The sequence below is a fragment of the Cavia porcellus genome, unplaced genomic scaffold, assembly GCF_034190915.1.
Source record: "Cavia porcellus strain 051 isolate PalLab524CR breed Dunkin Hartley unplaced genomic scaffold, mCavPor4.1 scaffold_7, whole genome shotgun sequence".
Classification (NCBI taxonomy): Eukaryota; Metazoa; Chordata; class Mammalia; order Rodentia; family Caviidae; genus Cavia; species Cavia porcellus.
The window spans coordinates 80,031,414-80,053,484 of NW_026947490.1; the positions used below are offsets into that span (position 1 = coordinate 80,031,414).

Below are 22,071 nucleotides of genomic sequence, written 5' to 3' on the forward strand. Positions count from 1 at the left end.
CTGTGAAACTGTGTGACAGAGAGCTATGGGGACAGGGACAAACACAGAGACTTGCAAACAGGACAGAGACTCCAGAAATAGACTGGCACATGGTCATGTGATTTGCAGCAAAAAAAAAAAAAAAAATCCTGGCAATCCAATAAGGAAAAGACTGAACTTTTTGTTTATGGAGTCAAATCTTTTGCATATCTATGTGAAAAATAATGAACCTGCATGCTTACCTTCTAGCATATACTAAAGTCAACTCTAGGGTGGGTAGAATTCCTAAGTGTGAAAAGTAAAACAGTAAAGCAGGGGCTGGGGATTTAGCTCAGCGGCATAAGCACCTGCCTTGCAAGCAGGCAGTTGTGAGTTCGATCCCCGGTACCGATAAAAATGAAAAAGACAAAATAAAATAAAAACCAGTAAAGTAAACGTAACATATCTTTATGATTTAGAGATGAAATTCTGTGCAACTGTCCAGGTAAAATAATACAAATAACTTGGACTTCTAAAAAAATTGTAGAAGTAAAACCTAAAAAGTAGGCCCTTTAAAAATAAGAATGCATACTTACCAAAAGCATCATTAAATACATGAATAGGCAAGGCACTGACTTGGAGAAGATATTTGTAATCCATGTCTTATATAGAGCATAATAAAAACTACAAATTTATAAGACACAGATAACTCATTTTAAAATGGGAAAGCCTTCAAAAGTCCATGATAGGGGCTGGGGATATCGCTCAGTGGCACAGCATCTGCCTGGCAAGCGCAAAATCCTGAGTTCAATTCCTGATACTCCCACACACACCAAAAATGTCCACGATAGAAGAGGATATCTTGATGGCCTCCAGCATAGCAAAAGATGCTCAGCTACACTGTTCCTGCAGGTGATGCAAGTTAAAGTCACAGTGAAGCAACACTGAATGACCAGGAGCAAAACAATGACAGTCCCAGTGTTGGGCACAGGGTAAGGAGCAGCTAAAAGGTCAGTCGTTTCTAGTAGGAATATTTATTCCACCATAATAGCCTCAAACTGGAAACAATCCAAATGTTCATTGACAAAAGAATGATCAACAAATTTCACATAAAGTCACATAAATATCACACAGCAACAAAAAGAACGAATTGTTGATGCATGTCATAGTATGGATAAAAATCTCAAAATTATACTGCTGAGTAACAGTGATGTTGGGGTTGGGGTTAGTGACTTCGGGAGAGAAGCATAGGGGAATCTTCAGGAGTGAGTGAAATGTTCTAAATCCTGATCAGGTTTGTGGTTACAGAGGTCTCTATGTCAGTAAAAGCCAGTTGTACCTGTAGGACAGGTCACATGACTACACTATAAGCTATTCCTCAACAAAAAGCAAAATATCGAGAAAGGCTACTCCAAGAAAACTTCAATGTAGGTCCACTCCTTCCTTGGGGGGACATGGAGGTGAAATGTTAACTCTTCTTTTCCCAGATGCAAAATGGGTATAAAAGTAGCAACTCTCATATCAGAAGGTAACTCTGAGTCAGTTCACTAAGTATAGAGCATGTGGGATTATCCAACACTATCAACTCAATCAGTGCTAATGCTGGCATTAGTAACGTGTGTAAGATTAACTTCCGGTCCTCACTCAGCCGCAGTGCGCACCCAGGAAGCTCTACATAAATGGAGCTGGGAAGACTGAGAATTGTCCACATGCCTCCAGTGACGCTGGGGTGAAAAGCCAGGTCCTTTGACTTGACACCCAGAGTTCTTTCTTCCACCACCCCATGCTGCTTGAGGCAAGCTGAGGGATTGGGGAATGTATCCATTCTGATTTTATTTTCATGAGTTTGGTTTTCTGTGTCTGCCAATAAATCTCTGTCCTCAGGAATTTATAAGACAGCCTCACACAAGGGGAAGGAAGGGACTTTCATTTGCTTCTCGTCCGTCTTCCCCTTTGGATGCTGAGAGTACAAGGAAAGAGTTACCCTCTACATGCCTTGTTCTGCCAGGCATGGTGCTGCACACCCGTAACCCCAGCACTCAGGAGGCTGAGGCAGGAGGAGCACTGTGAGTCTGAGGCCCACCTGGAATTCATAGTGAGTACAAAGTGAGTACAAAGCCAGCCTGAACTACATAGTGAGACCCTGTCTCAAAAACAAAGACAAAACTAACTAAATAAATAAACGAATAAGTACCTAGTTTTGTTCTAAACTTGCACATATGAAGGCTAGGATCCCCATTTCATGAGGGAGAGAACTGGACAAGAAGGAGCTTGAGAGACTTGCCCAGGGTCATAATCTAGTAACCCAATGCAAGAACCCAGAGCAGCTGCTGGTCACCACAATCTACTGTCCTAATCTTCGTGCAGTGCTCTCTCCTCTCGGGATTGGTTTCATAGAAGTCCCTGGCCATCATTAATCAGTCGGAGACCACCTTTGCTTCTTCTGTCCCCCCACCTTTTTCTTCTTGGGATTGAAGTAGCCAACGCACCTTAACCTTCTCTGCACACGGCTTTCTCTGTGGCCCTCTCAGCTGCTTCTGTGACCTGGCTTCCCTGAGGACCCTGACCTGGCCAGGTCAGTCCTTCCCTCCTCCCTCCAGCCCCGCAGCCTCACCTTCGTGTGGTGAGTACCATTCTATAGCACCCTGCAAGGCCTCATAGGTGCCACAGGCAAGTTGGGGGTTTGGGGCTTAAATGTGTGAGAAGCCCTCACTCGTGTAGACCCCAGAGTTCACGAATGTTAGCCTACGCAACCCCACTGAAGCAAGGATAAAATAAAATGTGTGTGAGGAGCCCATCTGAGGGAGAGGGAGCTGGTATCTCTTTCAGTACTAAAGGCCCCTGAAATGCTAGATTTGATGAGTGTTACAGTTAGTGTCTAGATTTTCCCCAAAACCTCATGCAGTCATGGGGGCGGGTCTTTGGAAGGTGGCTGAGTCTAGCGTTCGTGATTGGTTCACAGTCTAGCACTGGGATTGGCAGGGTGAGTGTCACACCCACCCAGGGGCGGAGGCAGCATGTAATATAAGGGAGGGAAGGAGGGATGCTTTTCCCTATTGTCCTTTCCATTCTTATCACATGCAGCAGCCACTTTAAGTGTTGCCCCAGTGCCATGCCACCCTGCCTTGGAGCCAGCTGACTATGCACTAAAACCTCCACAAACTGTGAGCTAAATAAATCTTTCCTTCCTTCATTTTGGGCATCAATATTTTGACTCAACAAGGAGATAAAAGTAAGCAAGACAGTGAATTCTTTTGGAGAGTCTTTGTCTCAAAGCAGAATTCTAACATGTAAATATGTAGCTATGTGTCAGAAGATGGGCGAATAAAATATTCTTTTCTTCACCTGTCTTCTCATAGTCATCGTTGTCATCATCGTCATCGTCCTCCTCATCCTCTTATGCCCAAGACACACCATAACCTCCAGAAGGGTGTCTCTTTGGGGTCAGAGGCAATGGCCTTCAGTGTGGAGCAGGCCCAGGAGTGTGAAAAGCAGTTCCTGACCTGGGATTCTGCCCTGACTCTCTGCGTTCACCCATTGTGTGCTCCTCGGGCTTCTGAGACCTGCTCTGATATCCTTTACAGCCTGATGAAGGTGCTAAACGGGCAGGAGTGTTACACACACCAGCCTAGCTGCCTGTCATCACAGGAAATTGCTCTTACCAGGCCCAGATTTATGTACATTCTCCATAAACTTAGTATCATGCTGTTAAAAGTGATTTATTCATGAGGTGTTAGCTCAGAGGGTGCAGACCTTTGGGAGAGCTGCACTGTCCCTGCTGTTGTCACAAAAAGAACCCTCTGAGAGCCAGAGCACTTCTCCAGAGGGCCTGGCATCTCAGAGGCCTGGAAGGTAGGCTCTCCAGGCACAGACATGAGGGTCAGCATGAAAGGCTGACACCCACCAACTCAAAAGGCTGCACAGGTGGGCGAAGCTAGGAATCACAGACGGGAAGCCCTGTGCAATGCCATCCTTTTTCATCCGTGCACACCAAGAGCCCATACATCATACGTGTTGGGAAGTCGGTCTGAAAGAGGGAAAGTATGTGTGTCTCAGTGTGTTTATACAGGTACTAAATACATATTTAAACCAAATGCCTGCAATCCCAGCACTCTAGAGGCTGAGGCAGGAGGATCACTGCAAGTTCAAGGCCAGCCTGGGCTACATAATGAACTTGAGTCCAACCTGAACTATACAGTGAGACCTTGTCTCAGAAAATGAATATTAATATAAATATACACATCTAAATATGGAAACAGAGCATTTTTCTAAGTATTTGTAGAAGGCAACCAAGCCTGTTTCAGCTTATGTCTGTTTACCAGTGAAAAATGAGAGGAGTTGAACCCCAATGCTAGGAACCTTCCAGTGGGCACATGGTTTGGGCCATGAAAGGCTCCCAGACACAGTGAAGCTGAACCTTCGGGGAGGGGGAGCAGCCCCTCTTTCATGGATTCTCTTGTGCGCTTCATACACTGAGTCATGTCCAGGTGAGTTGAGCAGCGATACTGAGTGTCTCTCCTCTGAGCCGAGACTCAGGCTCTTTCCTTCTCACGCATGACACTGTTATCCTTGTTTTCTTATTTTTTTATTTTATTTAGAATGTAGTAAAAATGCAACAGAACAAGATAAAACAAAGCCAATCGAGACAATGCAGTGACATTGGTACAGAACTTCACAGTAGGATACTGGGATGGTAGTAATAGATACTATAGTATATCTCATTATCTTCACAATACTTGTCCAGTCAATTGGGTATAGTGAAATCAAACCAATAACAGAACATTGTAAAACCAATTGAAGGAGAATATTAAATAGAGCAAAATAATTATTATAAAACATAACTGAAAATAACCTTTGCCTTCAAACAGAACATAGAAGGAGATCCCCCATATTTGCTATATTGCATATGCTCATCCTCCCAAGAGATGCTCATACCTCTGTCCCCTGTTGGTGACGGGGGTGGGGGGATATGCTTGATTCTCAGCCCACGCGCTGGTAGGCTCACGAGAACAGCTGACTGGTTCTCCTCTCAGCCCACGCCTGGGGCGCTTACCAAGAGGGCGGGCGGGCAAATTGCCTTCTTGTGCAGCCATCTAAGTCCCAACGTGGCTGGTCTCGGGTAGCCGCTCTATCCTTGTTTTCTAAGGCAACATTTCATGGCTCACAACTAGAGATCACTCTTACTCCACTGCCAACTTGTTGGCCGTTCCACTGAGAGCCCAGGAGTCCAGGGAATATTGTGCTTTCACGTGCTTGAAAGCAGGAGTGACATTTATGGGAGTCTGCTCCGTCCCTGACACATGTAGGACTGAAGTGACCTAAACTGAGAGTTCAAGGCCTGTCCTGCCTTGAAGCCACATTTAATAATTCCATTCATATGTTCCTGTCACCTCCCTAGTGTGATGTTTGGAGGACTAGAAAGCATCCCTGTTGCAAAATACCATCTCTGACCTGCCTCATCTGGAACTCGAGCATTGTCACTTGGGTTCAACATAGTCCCAATCTGCTGTCTTTAAAATAGGTTCCAATTACCACTCCTCTCCATTCCACATTCATCCTTCATTGCATACTCTTCAAAACCAGATTTGTGCCTTCGTAGTGTTTTTCCTGTGCAGCTGGCATAGTATTAATCTTGTCAGTAATGGGCACTGGTGTGTCTACTTCAGGAAGAGGGAGTTTGGGTCCTGGTTTGCTTACACCTGCTTGGCAGACACATCAGCATATCTAGCGCCTCACGCAGGTGTTCTTCAGAGTGTGGCGTCCACTCCACGGGGTGGTCAGCAGTGCCCAAGGCCTGGTGGCTTCCCTGGCTGCCCATCCACCTCAGGTGGGTTTAGAGATCCTGTTGTGAACTGTCTCCCCCGCCTGACAGACCACAGCGCAGGTCCCCAGCAGGCTCCTCACGGCAGCCCCTGGAGTGTCGCAGGGGTTCCCCCGAGCAAGTCTGTATTTCAGCCATGGTGGGGCCCTTCTTGGGCACCCATCAGTCCTGAGGGTAGCGATTGCTCTCTATATCTGTCTTCCCTATATTCTTTAAAGTTCTCTTTGTTTCTTACAAACCAGCTCTTCGCCTCTTAAACTCTCTGTTATGGTGAATAATTCTTTATATTATACTTTCCCTGTTCAAATTACAGGGTAGTTTATCTCTCTTGATTGGACCCACACTGAGGTAGGTTGCAAATGTCCCTGAGGGTAGAATTCACAGTGCGTCAGTGACACTGTAGTATGAAAGAGTTTGTTTTGTTCTCCTGGGACTTAAGGGAGCAGTAGTTATGCCTTGAGGCTGATCCAGGGGGTCGGTGAGCAGAAAGACCCAACAAGGGAGGATGGAAACCTCCTAAGAGCTTTGCCTAGTTCTCAGTTTTGCCACAGTCCAACCATGGCTTTTTAGTGTTACTCTTTATTTCAGTGCAAAATGTCTTTGGTTGTCCAAGGTCGGCCAAACAGCACCAGAAACTGAATTAAAACACTAGTTTTTCTGGTGAAGTGACAAATATCGTACCGTCCTCCCTTTGTTTTATTTATTTTATTTATTTGTCTTTTTCTTTTTTATTGGTACTGGGGATCGAACTCACAACCGCCTGCTTCCAAGCCAGGTGCTTATGCCGCTGAGCTATATCCCCAGCCCCTTGTTGTTTCATTTCTTAATCACACTTAATAAAGTGTGTTGCCATATAAAACATGAGGAGGCCAGCTGTGGACATCTTATTCCACTGGTCAGAGCTGGGCCCTCCGGTGCACATCTGCTCCTGCAGACAGGGAGTTACGGCCTTCAGCCTCAAGAAAAATGGGAATCCAACACGACAGAGGAAAGGCTCTGTGCAGGAGAGGCTGCCCGCCTTCCTCTAGCAGTTGCTGAGACTGTGATGGCAGTCCCCTCTGTAACAGGAGGACATGTGGCCTTTTTGTTTTATTTCATTGAGACACGGTCTTCCTGTGTCGCCCAGGTTGGCCTCAAACTCCCGGGCTCATGAGTTCTTCGGTATCAGCCTCTGAAGTAGCTGGGACTACAGGTGGACACCACACCGCCATGCCAGGTCAGTATGTGGGGACTCCGTTAAAAGCTGGAGCAGACGCAAGGAAAATTTCCCATCTAATCTTTTTTTTAAAAAATCTTTTAATCAGAGTAATATATCTACATGATTTAAAAGCAAATGGTACAGGAAAAATTACTTAGCAAATTAACTGTCCTCTCTTACCTTTCTTCTCCCAATTCTCTTTGCATTGTGGAGTTGGACCTTTTTTGTTGTTGTTGTTATTTTTTTCTGGGGCTGCCGGGGATCAAACTCATGACCTCACATTTGCCAAGCAGGCGCTTAAGCCACTGAGCTAAATCCCCAGCCCCTCCCCCTTTTTAAAACACCTTCTTAATCAATTGAATGGTTCTGTGGGAGGTAGAGCTGCACTGTTTTGAAAAATAAGCTTTCTTCTCAACATTGATTCATGTTTTTAAAGATAAGCATGTAAGGGTGCTGGGGATTTAGCTCAGCGGCATAAGTGCTTGCCTTGCAAGAGCGTGGTTGTGAGTTCAATCCCTGGTACCGGAAAAAAAAAAAAAAAAAAAAAAAAGATAAGCATATAAGAAAGAGTTCTGTATTTTGAAATTATCCAGTTTTTCTTCTTTTTTTCCTTTTTGTACTGGGGATCAAACTCACGACCTTGCACTTGCCAGGCAGGTGCTTATGCCACTGAGCTAAATCCCCAGCCTGAAATTATCCAGTTTACTAAGTAAATGCGTATACTTGTGCCATTTAAACTTCTAATGGAAATATACTTTCCCCATCTAGTCCTGGTGACCTTTTGGTTTTCTCTCTGTCCTCCTGGCCACCTGGGGCCAGAACCCGGCCTTCTTGTCCCATCCATCAAGTGTTCTTTGGACAGACACGACTTGAACTTCTATTCTTACTTAAAAATTTCAGTAGAGGTCAACCCTTACAATAAGCAGACTCTAATATTATTAACCAAACAAAAACAGCAGTATTGTGGGTAGCATAGATGGCTGCAGTCCCTAAGTGCTATGTCCTACACGGGAGACACTATGGCAAAGCAGTGGGGACCCCTAAAGTGTGGGCAGGTCATAACGTGTCCTGTCACCCTCCCAAAGGTGCCACCCCCTCTCGCCATTGCTGAGGCTTTCTGTTATGTACCACCTCTGCCTTTCTGACAGAAGAATGCAGTCCTGGGTAGTACACGCAGAGATAAATTAGGCTAAAGTAATCTTTATCCAACCTATGCCCAGTTGACCCATCTATACTTCACTATGTACTTCATCCCAATTCTCATTTCTCCCTAACTGCTGTGACGCCACCCAAGGGCCCCTCAAAGTCCCAAGCACGCTAGAGCTGCATTTGGTTAGTCAACAGCACCACACTGAAGCCCCTTGGTGCTCACAACCATTAGTCTGTCGCCTTTGTTATTAAGAATTGTTTGAAAGACAGTGAAGGAGAAAAAACACAGAATCTACCTATATCTAGATGGGTATCAGTCACAGGAACAGAGCTGGGATAGCTACTTTTCAGGGAAAAATGCCATCACATCTCCAGAGCACAAAATACATTTTAGCAATCAGAGCTAGAATCCAAGAGCATAATAAAGGCAAATGAAAATGCTTATAATTGTTCATATTTTAAATGCCTTATTTCCTGCCAATCTTATATCCGTTCCCAGAGAAGCAAAAGCTGCCCACTCCGCCAGTGCCTTTGTCAGCTGCCAGCTGTTCCTTCCCTGGAAAAAGGGTCAGAAGGCTGCGGGTAGCTAATAGCCAGCCAGAAGCTGTGAGTAAGAACCGTCCCTTGTGGCTTTGAGCTGCTGGCTGATTGTCAGCAGAGAACTACAAGTTCTGGTTTGATAAAAGCCAGTTATAAATTTCAAGCTTTCTCTTTTTTTCCCCACTTGTTCTCTAAAATTGTCATGCACTCCAAATGAAACTGTGCAAGCACTCAGGCCTTTGTTCTGCCTTGTTAGGCACCAGCAGCCAGAGTCCCCTCCAGAGAGTCACTGCAGGGAGGGGCAGAGGCAGAGAGATCAGGGGAGAGGCTGTGGGGGCTCGGTGGGGCTGCACAGTGCACCTGGACACCCATGCAGCCCTGTACAAGGTGTCTGCCACAGACAATGTTTCATTCTCATTCTCAGAGACAGCCCCAGACTCTGCTGGTGTCCGTGACAGCCCAAAGTGGGGTGGGATGTGCTTGTAAGTTTGAGTATAGTCTGAAGCCCCCTGAAATGAAATGAATCACTGGAGCCAAGCACAGGGCATAATGCTCAAATCTTACACTGCCTCAAGGCTGCTTCCACAGGCACGGTAATCAAGAATTACCTTCCAAAGCCCCATGTGGTAGCGCATGCCTATAATCCTAGCACTTGGGAGGCTGAGGCAGGAGGATCACTGTGAGCTCAGGGCCAGCCTGGGCTACATAGTGAGTTTAAAACCAGCCTGAATTACATAATGGAACCTTGTCTCAAAGAAGAAAAGGTAAGAAGAGAAAAAAAAGAAAAGAGAATTATCTTCTTGAGGCACAGAGACATGTGTAGCCCAGAATCCCCTGGATTTCAGGGTGTCAGGCAAGAGAAGTGGAGGCAACAGGGACTCTGCTCCGTGATGTGTGTGTTTCACATTCTGATGCTGGGGATTGTAACAGCCATGTATCAACACTGAAAAATAAACACCCAGCAGACGCTGGCTTTGAGTATTTCAACTGCTTAAATTAATCGCTTACTGCTTATTATGAATATTAACCCCAAGGAGAGAGCTGGCTTCCACTCCATCATAAGACAGGTGAAAACTGAACACTGAAAACCATTTGGGATCTGTAGAGGGAGGGCTACCTGCGAGCCAAGCATGACACTGAGTCCCAAGGAGAAGCAGAGGCTGAAAACAGCCGCTGGTGCTTCCCGGCACAGCTGTGCCTTAACAGCCCGCACACCTGCCCCAGCCTCGCCTGTCCTCTAGAGCTCCCCAGGGACAGTACCGCGGGGCCTGGCCTGATGGGGTGCGGTTGAATTTGTTTTATAAAATTTGTGATAAACTATAAATAACACAAAATCTACCATTTTAAACATCTCCAAGTGAACAATTTGGTGGCATTATGTGCATTCACTTAGGGAAGACTGAATCCGTTATGGAAACAGTAACTACCTATACCCATTGCCAAGCCACCATGTTCTGCTCCCAGCCTCTGGGGTTGGGACCTCTCTATGTAACCCAAGGTATACATAATTGAACGAGCAAAATAAACATAGATAATAGGAAACAGAAAGGCAGATCTTCTCAAAATAAAAAGTTAGAAAGGATCAGAGACATAGCTCAGTATAACGCTTCCCACACACATATCCTCCCAAAAAAAGGGAGAGGGAGAGAGAATGGGGCACTTAGAGAGCAGAACTAATCTCAGTGGTAGGTGCTGCCGATAGAATCACTGTATCTTGATGAAACATGGCTGGCTGTGAAAGGTGTCATGGCCAGCAATGGGCAGGAACACTGGCCCCAAGGGAAGGGGAAAAAAATCTTGTCTTCCCTGGGTGTGCTCTCAGTCAGGTCTAGGGCCCTGAAAGGACAGAGAGAAAAGAGGCCTCTGGAAAGAAGGGGTCACCACTCAGAGGTGGAGGAGGATCAGTGACATATTCAACAAAGCAAAGATGGCCAGTGAGGCTCACAGAATCCACTTAAAATTATTTCCTTGAACTGCCAAGGGGATGTGATCCCTTCCTTTGCCCTTAAGCCTTCAGTTCAAATGTTCTGTGTGCAACAAGATTGTGAACACAACTCTGGACAAACGGAGTGTGGGATGGACAGAGAGGTAGTGGAGGCTCTCTAAATGTCAGGGGAAATGGGCTGCACCCGTAGTTAGCGGAGGCAGGAATTCAGAGCATGAGAGAGCTGTGAAGTGCTTCAAAAGTCCTGCAGGAAATAAAACAGAGTGGGGACTGCAGCCATTTGTAGTGGATATCAATGCACAAGGTGTTTCTAGAGACAAAAGGAAGGCTGAGGGCTTTCCAGGTGTCCTGAGAATACCAGGTCTTGCACAATAATACGGGAGCCCCAGCTGCAACACCTGAGCCCAGGTGAAGCTGCAGGATCATAAACTGGAAATCCCTGTGAATATTCGTGCTAGCCTCTGACTAAGATTCACTCGTTCTGGGACAAGTTGTGGCAAAGCATACAACCTGTACAACAGAACTCTGGAGATCGGAGCTGTTGTAATTAGGGTTTACAAGGCAATAGATTTAACATAGGACACATAATTTATAGGATTATTTTATGATATTCACCCAAAGAGTCAAATGCACTCTTTGGAGTGCCAGAGATCTTTCCACACACTAGGTACCCAAAGAATCCAACTGAGGGCTTGGATCCCACAACAATGTCCTGCACAAGTCCAGCTGAAGATCTAGAGCCCACAACAATGACTTGTGCAAGTCTGTATCAAGGATCTGCCCTGGGAAGGCCCAAAGACCAGAGGTGGAAGCTAGAAAGTCTGCACCTGTGGGAAGAGGGATCTATGCCAGCCAGATGAGGGCTCTGCATTGGAGCCAGGAAGTAACGCTCAAGGTAAGGCTTCCACACCTAGAACCATGCTGATTCAGTTCGGCTGGGTGTCCCAAGTCAGCCATTAGGTAATCTGCCACAAGAGCACTGGAAAACACCCAGACAGCTTAGATTCGATCTGACTTCTTATCACTGAGCTCTGTTTCCAAACAAGTCACTCTAGAGCAGGGTGTCCTTAAGGCAGAGCAAGGACTGCCCTTTAATGTGAACTTACTAAGACAGGGGCACCCCTCACTGTGACAGAACCATAAGAAGTGCTGTCTGCCTCAAGAAGGTCATTTTGGGCATGGACACCCTGATTCTGAGAGCCCAAGATCTTCCTCTTTAAAAACACAGAACAGGTTTCTTTAATCCAAGCCTTCAGGCAACAAGAGACTCAAACCCACAGTCTGCAGGAAGAATCACGTGTACTTTCATTAGTTTCTAGCTATGCTTTTTATACAATAAACAATGAAAGATTCACTGTCATGTTCATTCTGAGGTGTTTCTCTTTGCTAAGGGACTGATAATTATTCTCAGCCTGTGTGACTGAAGGATTAGGTACTGGCTCCTGGGATCAGGTGCTTTCACACGTCCTGTCTTGTTCTCATACACGTGGCACTGGGACAGGTCCTTGGGGCACCCACCAGCCCTTCTCACCACCAGCCTCAGTCTTTGCCAGTGCAAATGGAAAAGAAAATCAGTTCCAGCATCAGTTACTGAAGTTGTGTCTCTGAGCTTTGGAGGTACAGGGTGGGAGGGCAGTGGGAAGCAAAGGGAAAACGGCTTTTTGTTTAGGAAGATATCTGCTTGGTTGTGAGAGTAAAACTTCTTCCTCCCCATCCTCAGCCCGGCAGAGTTTAGGAGGAGAGAAGATGGAGTCTGTGTGATGGGATGGCAGTAACAGGGATACTTCTACCAGTTTTCAAAGGGTCCGTTGCCCCTTACCCAGAATAGAATAATAGGGTCAGAGCATACTAGGCAAAAATGAGTGGCTGAGGCCAGGTCTTAAGCTTGGTGGTAACAAAGGACCATCATCCTCAACAGGACGGAGGCAAGAGCTGAAAGCTCAGCAGGGCATCACTATTCTGCAGGCCTCCTACCTTTGCAGAGACTCCACCCCATACCTTTTCCCTTTCCTAGTATCCTACACGTGAGGGGCTGCATGCATGAACACCCTGGCCCAGGTTAGAATTCCATGCTGGCAAATGCCCAGTGTATGTGAGGCCCTGGGTTAAAAACCTACCACTGGGAAAAAGTAGTGCACATAAAAACGGCTTGGGATCTTTCAAATGACACATTCTGGTTCGGAAGGTTAAGAGTGGTGCTGGGACTCTGAATTTCTAACAGATTCTCAGGTTGCTGGTCTGTGGGCCACAGTCTGAGGAGTAAAGGTGGAAAGCACGGGTCCAAGAAGGCTCTGCTACCCCAAGGAACCTTTGTGCTGCCAGTCGTGAAGGATTCCTCTCAGCGCTGTGCACACAGGCCAGGGCTCAGGGGGCTTGGGGAAATGAAGGAGGAGAGATGGGGCTTTCAACAGGGGAAGGGGGTTGAGGATATAGCTCAGTGGCGCAGTGCCCACATGGCAAGTGTGAGGTCCTGAGTTTGATTCTGGTACCAAAATGCACAAAAGAAAACTAATCGGTTGGGAAAGAGAGAAGTGAGGATAGCAGAGACTCAAGCTCAGTAGGAAGATTAAAACAAAATAATGAGGCTGGGGATTTAGCTCAGCAGCATAAGCACCTGCCTTGCAAGCAGGCAGTCGTGGGTTTGATCCCCAGTACTGATTAAAAAAAAATTTAAAAAAAACAAAACAAGATAATGAAATCTGAGTCAAGTGAGAATTTTATGTAATAGTACACTCATAAATTTAGGTCCTGGTGTTTTTAAGAGACCCAGACTCCTTCCATCTTGTTGCTCTATCATCCCAGTGGTTTTAGAGACCCAAATTCCTTCCATCTTGTTGTTCTGTCATCCCTGGGGTGGTGTTGTCAATACATGGACCCAAACAGCTCACTGCCACTACTACAGCTACGTTCCAACCAGTAGAAAAGAAGAGGAAAACGTGGCTTTAGGTTCTCATATCTCATTGATCAGATCTTAGCCCTGTGGCATGTCCACCCACAGGGAAAGGTGAGAAAGCAGCTGTTCTTCTGGGGAGCGTTGGCCCAAGAGCAGGTTCTATTTCCAGGGCAGAAGGCCTGGATATTGGTGCTCACCTCTCAAATGCTGCTGTAGTTTCAACTACCAAAACTGTATTCAAAGGCCCCAGTCTGGTTCCCTAACAGTGTCCTCGGGGAGGTGAAGAACAAGTCACCTTGCTTTCCAGGTGGACTCAAGGGAGCATTCAGAAGAGGACCTACCTGTTGTGCACTGGGACATCTTCAAAAGGAAGACACATAAGCGACCTCAAAACCTAGACCCTCTCTGGAAGAGAGCAAATGCCTGAAGATGAGTCATTACCAGTGGGGAATAAGCTGCAGAAGGCTGAGTTAACTCTACCCCATGATGGAAGGCCTCTGTCCTCCGCGCTATGGGATGTGTCTGGGGGAAGGTAAAATATTGGGGAGGAGGGAGGTGATGAGGTTTTGTTTTTGTTTGGGTTTTTTTTTTTTGTCATAATCTGAAAATGAAGTCTCTTTGTCTCACAATACAGAGTGAGGGGAGACTGACACGGAGGCTGAGAGACAGAGAATGTGCCGGCCTTGACTATATAAGCTGCAATTCTGCGCACATCTTTCTTAGACAGCATGGCTACACCTGTTTATCCTTACTTTTATATGCATTCTGGTGCATTCTGCCAGCAAGGCAGAACTGCAAAGGAAAACCCTTTTACATTAATAGAACACATAAGTGAGGTTTTTGCTCCTGAGAGGAAGGTATCAGTATCCAGGCAGCAAATTTAGAGTGAGAACAACTCTGCTGAACTTGGGCTTTAGCACGCCGTGTTCAGTCTGACCCCAGAGCTAAGAGCAGAGAAGAACAGGATGGCCCAGGGCAGCACAGCGAAGGCAAGAAGTTCCATGCATTTCCTGCTTCCGAAGTCATTCTTGACTCATTGCTCAGGTCCCAGGGACAGAGAGTTCCAGCTGCCACGCCCAGCTGCTTGGAATTTTACAATGTAACAAGTAGAGAACAGGCATTGAAAAGTGCCCGGAAATTATACTTCAAAAAATCCACCCTCCCCATTTTCTTTTCCAGGATGTGCGTATTTCTGATGATAAGCAAGTGTGAAGAGTCTGCAAATCAGGCAGCCAAGCTTGCTGAAGGAGGAGGGTTTAGCATAAACCATCCATCTGCTGAGCTCACTTACCCCACAGTCCACATCTGGAAGATCCCCTGTCCACTATATAGCTCTCCTAACACGGAGCCTAAAGCTTCCACGGTGCATTTCCTGGGTTCTGCTCACCTTATCTGCCATCACACCCTCCAACTCCTCCCTGCTGGCTCTCTGATGCCTAAAAGTCCTTTACTGTGGAACAAAGCCTTTCATTTCACATCAGGCGCTGAGACTTACAGTGCAAACACCCCTCAAAGAGGTGGAGCTGCTTTAAATTCATACCATGTAACTTAGGTAAAAATTAATGATCACGTTTTTTTAATCCTTTCCCTGAGACCACGTTTCAGTGAAGGCAGAGAAGAGAATATGAACACGAAAAAGGGCAGCGTTGGAGGAAGGGAAATCTTAAGAAAGGAGAGGCCAAAGCCACCCGAGGGCAATCTCTGTGGGGTGCCATGCCTGGTCCTTCTAAGTACTTACTTTCTGCATTTCTTTTTCAAAATAACCATTCTAATTTTTAAAATGTAAACATGAATAAAATTTCCATGGATATCTCAAAAGCCAAACAATGGAATAAATCCAACCAGAGAAGACTTGAGGAATCCTGTAGAGATCCTAAGTCACACCAGCCCTAATGTAAAATAGAATGGGCATGGGAATTTACACAGCAGGTTACATAGCAAAGCAGTCTAAATTTTTCCTGTCCCTCTGACTTTCTGGCTGCCCTGCCACTCCAGATCGTCCCTCTCTGCCTCAGTGCACCTCTCCTCTACCTGTTCTCTGGGTTCTGTGCTGCCTTCCATTATCTTTTTCTCTTGTCTGATGTTTGTTTCTGGTCTGACCAATCTCCCCGAGTCCACTGTCCAAAGGAAGCAGAATTTGGTCTGTATTTGCTTTTTCCTTTTGGAGACCAGCTATCTGGAATATATTTCTCCACTTCATTATACAGATTGTGAAAATTAGCCGTTATATAGTAGATGCTGTATTAGTCAGCTTTTTTTTTTTTTTTTAATTACTGGGACAAAATACCTGACCCTCACAACTTAAAGAAGCAGAGGTCTATTTTGCTCATGGTTTCACTTTGCAGTTCATGGATGGCTCACTCAAGGCAGAAACATCGCAGCACAAAGCTTCCTGGCAGAAGAGAGTTGCTGAACTCATGGTACCCAGAAAGTGCAAAGGAAGGGCCAGGGACCAGATATAGTCCTCAAGGTCATGACCATATGTTCCACCCAGATACACCCCAAACTTTGCTTTACTAATCTCCTAGCATCTCTAAAGCCAATCATTTGACAACCAAAATTAACATCATAGGTGCCCAATACATGGTAACTATTCTTACAGAAACCACGAACCTGCCTTGTAGAGGTCCTGTGAACATTATTAAATGAGCAGTCTCATCACCAGTATTGTGATAGTAACTGGGCTCTTAGTTTGTAGGACTTGCTCACTGTTTAGCAAGACAAGCTACCGGTGACTTTAGGTCCATGTGCCCACAGCTAATCTCCCTGCAGTGGATGATCTTTGACTTCAGAGCATGTCCTTTTAAGTACACAGGTGTAAGGTGAACAGATATCCATTGCCCTGGTTTAACGGTTTAACAGGAAGTTTTGTAACTCAAAACTTCTGCTGTTCCCAGTATCTCCTTATTAGAGGAAGGTGCCTTGTCTGTAGATGGTCCCACTTCTACAATGAAATGCAATAGAGGATTCGTTTACTTACAGTTTCAGTTATCTGTAGTCAGTAGAGCTCTGAAAATATTCCTTGGAAATTTTCATAAATAATTTTTTTTTTTTGCGGGGTGGGTACTGGAGATTGAATTCACGACCTCGCGCTTGCCAGGTAGGTGCTTATGCCACTGAGCTAAATCCCAACCCATAAATAACAACTCATAAGTTTTAAATCATGTACCATTTTGAGCAGAGTGACAAGATCTTGCACTGCTGCTGTGAATTGCCCCCTTGTCCTGCGATCCCTGCTATGTGTCCTGTATGCCACTCAGTGGCTCTCTTAGCTATCACTTGCAGTTGGTGGTGCTCGGGTGACCCTTAATTTACTCAACAGCCCCAAAACATAGCAGTAGAAATGCTGGTGATTTCATGAGAATTACTTTTATAATTATCCTATTTTACTGGTAGCATTTGATATTACTCTCTTATTATGCCTAATTATAAATTAAATGTAATCATGTTTAATCATATAGTAATTAAAAATGTAGTATATTTAGAGTTTGGGACTGTCTAAAAAACACCCCAGGGTATACACTATCTAGGGTTTGTACTATTTGTGTTCCAGGCATTTACTGAGCGGTGTAGGAACATAGCCTCTGTGAATAAGAGGGGAGATTCTGCCTTAGATTTGGTAGTTTTTGTTGTTGTGTTGTTACCAAGAATCAAACTTATGACCTTGTGCTTGCCAAGCAAGCACTTGTGCCGTTGAGCTAAGTCCCCAGCCCTAGACTTGATAGTTTATAAACAACTGAAATTTGTTTCTTACAATTCTGAAGGCTGAGTAGTACAAGATCAAGATTTCAGCAGATTGTGTCAACCAAGTACAGATTTATTCATCTCTTTTTCTAATTCTTTCCTTTTTTTGTTTGTTTGTTTGTTTTGACAGGATGTTGCTATACAGTTCAGGCTGGCTAGACTCCCTGTATAGCCAGCCTGGCCTTCAGCTCCCAGCAATCCTCTTGCCTCAGCCTCCTAAGTGCCAGCATTAGAGACAAGTGCTATCACACTCGGCCCCTAGTCTTTATTTCTTTTGTCCTTTTTTTTTTTTTCATGGATTAATTTGGTAGAATGGAGAAATTCTGAACATTAGATACCACGATTTAGTTTAATGTACAGGAGTAAAGGAAGCCGATGTTTATCTAATTTGTGTTTTGCCAAAAAGCTATGTAGACTGAATGTGTGCCCCCACACTGCATTTGTTTGTTGAAATCCTAACCCCAATATGATGGCATTTTGAGGTAGCGCCTTTGACAGGAGATTACACTTGTACAGTAGAGCCCTCCTGAGGGGGATTAGCACCCCTATAAAAAGGACACCACAGAGCAACCTGGCCCTCCTTCTGTCACATGAGGAGAGAGTGAGGTCTGCCCTGATCTTGGACTTCCCACCTCCTAAACTATGAGACAGAAATATTTATCATTTGAGCCATCCAGTCCAGGGTATTCTGTTACAGCAGCCCAAATTGAGGATAGTACAGAAAAATCTAGAACTGGGCAAACACCAATGCTCCCCTCTTGGATTTTTAGCAGGTGGGTGGAAGTTGGCCAGGGTGCCTGGCACAGACACAGATCTACCCTTTTACTGCCTATGCTCTTTAGTGTTGACAAGAATTGTGCAAAGAAAGCAAATTAACCACCCAAGCATGTAGGAAACAGAGCCCACAAGTGGGCAACTGAGGCAGCTCTGGGGTGAATTCTGCATGGTGCAGGGGCTGGGTGCCCTTGGTGATGTTACTCCCTGTCTCTGAGCCGTGTGTTCTGTGACGGTGACGTGGGAATGACAGTGAATGCATCTCCCGGGACTGTTGAGAGGAACCTTAGCCAGAAGTTGCACCCCTGTGATGGCAACTCAAATGCGTTAGTCTGGAAGCCAGAGAAAGGCTTAAGGCGCTGGAGCTGTTTATTTCCCGGACGCACCCATCTGCACTCCTCTGTAACTGCCTCTGGCGCCATCAGCAGAAGTTTCTCAGGTCCAGGACACTCTGTCTAAACAGTTTACATCCTCGGGCTGCTTTTCAGGAGTGGCCCCAGCAGAGACTCAGAAGGAACCATCACCTCATTCCCCCCAGGTTTGTGGAGGAGGAGGAAGGTCTAGCTAACAGCAATGAAAAGCAGCATGTGGTGCTTGATCGTCCCCTCACAAGGACCTTTGGCCTCCAGTCCCAGGAATGGATGAAGAGAAACGGAAGAACAGAGTTCTGCAGGTTGTTCTTGATGCCGCACCACAAGGCTTTCCCAGTCCACTGACGGACAACTAACAGGAATGAAAAATATTTTCCCCTCCTCCGTTCCCTCTCTGTTCCGTCCTTCTTTCCTTTTCTCTTCTCATCCCCTAATGCTTCTTCAGATTATCCTGATGCAAACTCTCCCTCAAAGAACGCTGGTTTTTCCCTTCCCTTAAAACATTATTCTAATAATAACTTTGAAGCAGAAAGTCCAAGGCCAAACAAACTTTATTCTTTTGAATGAAAGATTATTCATGCTTGCAGAAAAAAGCAATCAAATGCCCCATATGTGTTTATAGCATAAAGCCTTCCACTGTATTTCCCTCAAATCCATTTTCTTAGAGTGACCATCACTAAACAGTTGATATGCATCCTTCCAGACATGTAAGAATGGAACACTTGAGAGGTATATAGTAATTGCCTACAATGTTCTGGGCAATGTGCTGGTGTTGGGTACTCGTATACATTTCATGTGCAAATTTTTGTGTATGCATCATATACACTGGCAAAAATAAGATATTTACTAAATGTCTCAAGGAAGTACTTAGAAATAATAGGCATACATATTATGATTTTTCACAGCTACATAGTACTCTATTGTAAAGATATGCCACAATATTTATTCCTTGCCTTATGCTATTTAAAAAATCATCCATATTTCCTTTGCTTATAGAATGTTGAACAACCAACTTCAGATATTGTGCTTAAGCAGCAACTGGTGTAGTTAGGACAGAGGTGCTCTAGGGTGTCCCTCGTGTGAGAGTAGAAGGACTGCCAGCTGCCCATCAGACCTCCTCAACAGGTTCTGCAGCAGCAGCAGAACCCCAGTGTACAGGAACCCAGCCAGCGAGTGACATGGCTGAGTGTACACCCCAGCCCTCTAGCTTCAAAGCTGCTGCTGCCAGACTCCCATAACCCTTTGCGGCCCTCAAAGCCGCTGTGTTGACATATGCACATGGTGCTATGGTATTATCCTGCCTCCACCCCTGCTTTGTATAGTGAATTGTGTAGGCTATCAATTAAACAATGGGAAAGGGACGGGGAAATAAACTTTAGGTCATGAAATGGGAAGCCAGGAACAACTCTGTATGTGTGTGTGTGTGTGTGTGTGTGTGTGTGTCCTGGGGTATGGGCAGGAAGTCCCCTCTCTGTTCTTAAGGCCCCAAATGCTGAAGTTTTAAACAGCTGCAGGAGATAGTAAGAAGCTCTGGCTCCTTGTTCCTCCCTATTATCTGCCCGGTCTCTTGTCTGAAGCTCCTCATGAATAAGCAGATTTCACAGGCAAGTTCAGTCTCTTGCCCTGCAGCGTGGACACAGCAGTCACGGGGGGTCTGGGGCATTTCTCAGCAGTTTCCTGGCCGGGTGGTGAAAGCAAAAATGTAGCCTAATTGGTCCCTGGCTCTTTCTAGTGAATGAAAGAGGTTTCTGTTTTAAGAAATGAAGTGACTTAGCTGTTGATTCACTGCCCACAGGGAGATTTCTGAGCACAGGCTTCCTAGCCTCCGCAGAGATTTGCATATGACTTCCACTTCCTGCTTCGGAGCCTGTTCTACAACTTACCTGGCCCTGGACAGGGCGAAGGAGGTCCAGAGCCACCGAGGTGGTGAGGTGGTGACAGAAGCAGAAAGCGTGACCACCCCCAGCCCATCTGTCTGTCTGTCCCTGGTGGGTCTAAGGTGAGTGATCCCGCCTCGTGTGATTTCTTAACACTGACCCACTTTCTAACACACTGTTTTCTCCTTGCTGAAATGTTCTCCCTGATTTCCGTAGCCTTTCCGTCTCTTCCCACATTTTAACCTGTTTTTATGGGAGTCAGTGTGGGCTGAGGAAGTGATAGTAAGTTTCTGCAGCAAGAGTGTGCTGCTGGATTAAAGGTTTCAGACCACAATGCTGAGTTTTAACTCTTTGAAGAGAGGAGGCCCACATGCCGAAGTGATTTCAGGCTGCTTGGGAACTGTTCTTTTGGGCTCGGTTCCCTGCAAGTTTTAATCAAGAATTGAAGTTCCCCTTTTCCAAGGAAGAACCCACCATGGCAAAGTCTTAAGGACCTGGCTTGCAGCTCCGGGATGTCAGCGACAGAGTAGGGAGGACAGCTCCCAAACTTTCTGTATTCTGGTTTGAGGCAGAAGGGAAGAAGATCCAGGCTTCCAGCTGAGCTCCGGGCTGGGTGTGAGCCTTCCCTGGCTCCGCTGCAGCTCTGCCCTCCTCAGACCTTTGCTGGCCCTCGACACAAGTGGAGAAATGCTTTATTCATCTTACAAGCTGGTCTTGTGACATCCAGGTTCAAGGTGGACTCTTCCAATAGGTAGATTTTGTTTTTTAAGTAAGAGAAAATAGGCCAAGTAATTTAAAAGAAGACAGGAAACTTGGATCCAAGTTTTCGCTCTACTTTGTGTGGTTTGTCTCTTACACAATTCACTTTGGCTCCCCTGGGCCTGAATTTCTTCATCAGTAAAGTGTGTGTATTAGCATGATTATTTCTAAATTCCTTTCTAACCAAAGGAAGGTGGGCAGAGCCTTCATGGGTGGTCTTAGAAGACTTGTTTTGCTTCCTGGTTATTACCTATATAAATTTTACCTTCTGCTTCTAGTTGGTAAGCTTCTGGAGGAAAAGGACTTTGTTTCTTCATACTTTTCTAGGCGTCACAATCTCCCGATGCCTCAGTCTCTCCCACATGAGCATCTTTGATTTGTGTTTCACTCATCTGCTCTCTAGGTCAAAGGTAAAGTAGCAGCCAGGCTAAGAAGTGGGAAGAAGCTGGGTCTGCGGGAGGCTGCCTAGAACTGAGATGTCATTATTGGTTCTAGCCAGACAGGAAGAAATGGGGAGGTTCTTGAATTAATTCTTGTCCCATTTGGGTTTCCCAGGAAGTAGCAACCACCCTATGCATTTGCTCACAGAGTCAAAGGACACTGGAGAACTGGCAGCTCAGTGTGCCAGAGATCAGAGACTGACTGAGCTGGAGCAGGAAATGTCTGTCTCCCACTGGGAGCAGTGTGTGGGGCCTTTAATGGGAGGGGAAAGGAAACAGCAAAGCACAACCTCACACTGTTAGCCCAGTCTCATTTTTAGACAGCAGATTCATGAAATCTTTAACCTTTTCTAAACCACTGCTTTTTAAAATTGTGTGACTGTTTCTTTGGGGCAGTTTCTCACTGTCAGTACAGTTCCAACAGGCTCTGGCTGATTGGGACGGGCCAGTTCAGGGCTTTGGGGACTGCTGAAGTTTTGTGGACTATCAAGGTCCTGGTATGGTCTTTGTCATGTTTTCTGATGTTTCTGTCTAGTCCTCTGGGATAAGAAGACTGGCATGTCATTGTGTTTCACCTGTGGTGAGTTCCTGTTTTTATTTTC

At 45.6% G+C, this 22,071-nt stretch overlaps 2 protein-coding genes across 4 annotated transcripts in view; one reads left to right on the forward strand and one right to left on the reverse strand.

Annotated features, from left to right (window-relative positions):
- Positions 1-22,071, reverse strand: part of LOC111755825 (uncharacterized) — a 166,240-nt gene that overhangs the window by 30,537 nt on the left and 113,632 nt on the right. The gene's annotated exons all lie outside the window — the stretch shown is intronic.
- Traf3ip2 (TRAF3 interacting protein 2) overlaps positions 19,418-22,071 on the forward strand; it is a 40,918-nt gene continuing 38,264 nt past the window's right edge. Inside the window, exon 1 of one of the 2 annotated variants that reach the window (XM_063252368.1) lies at positions 19,418-22,049. In XM_063252368.1, the coding sequence (XP_063108438.1) occupies positions 22,028-22,049 (22 nt within the window). In that variant the 5' untranslated portion in view covers positions 19,418-22,027. The remainder of the gene's footprint in view (positions 22,050-22,071) is intronic. The other variant, XM_003466501.5, reaches the window with a different exon arrangement.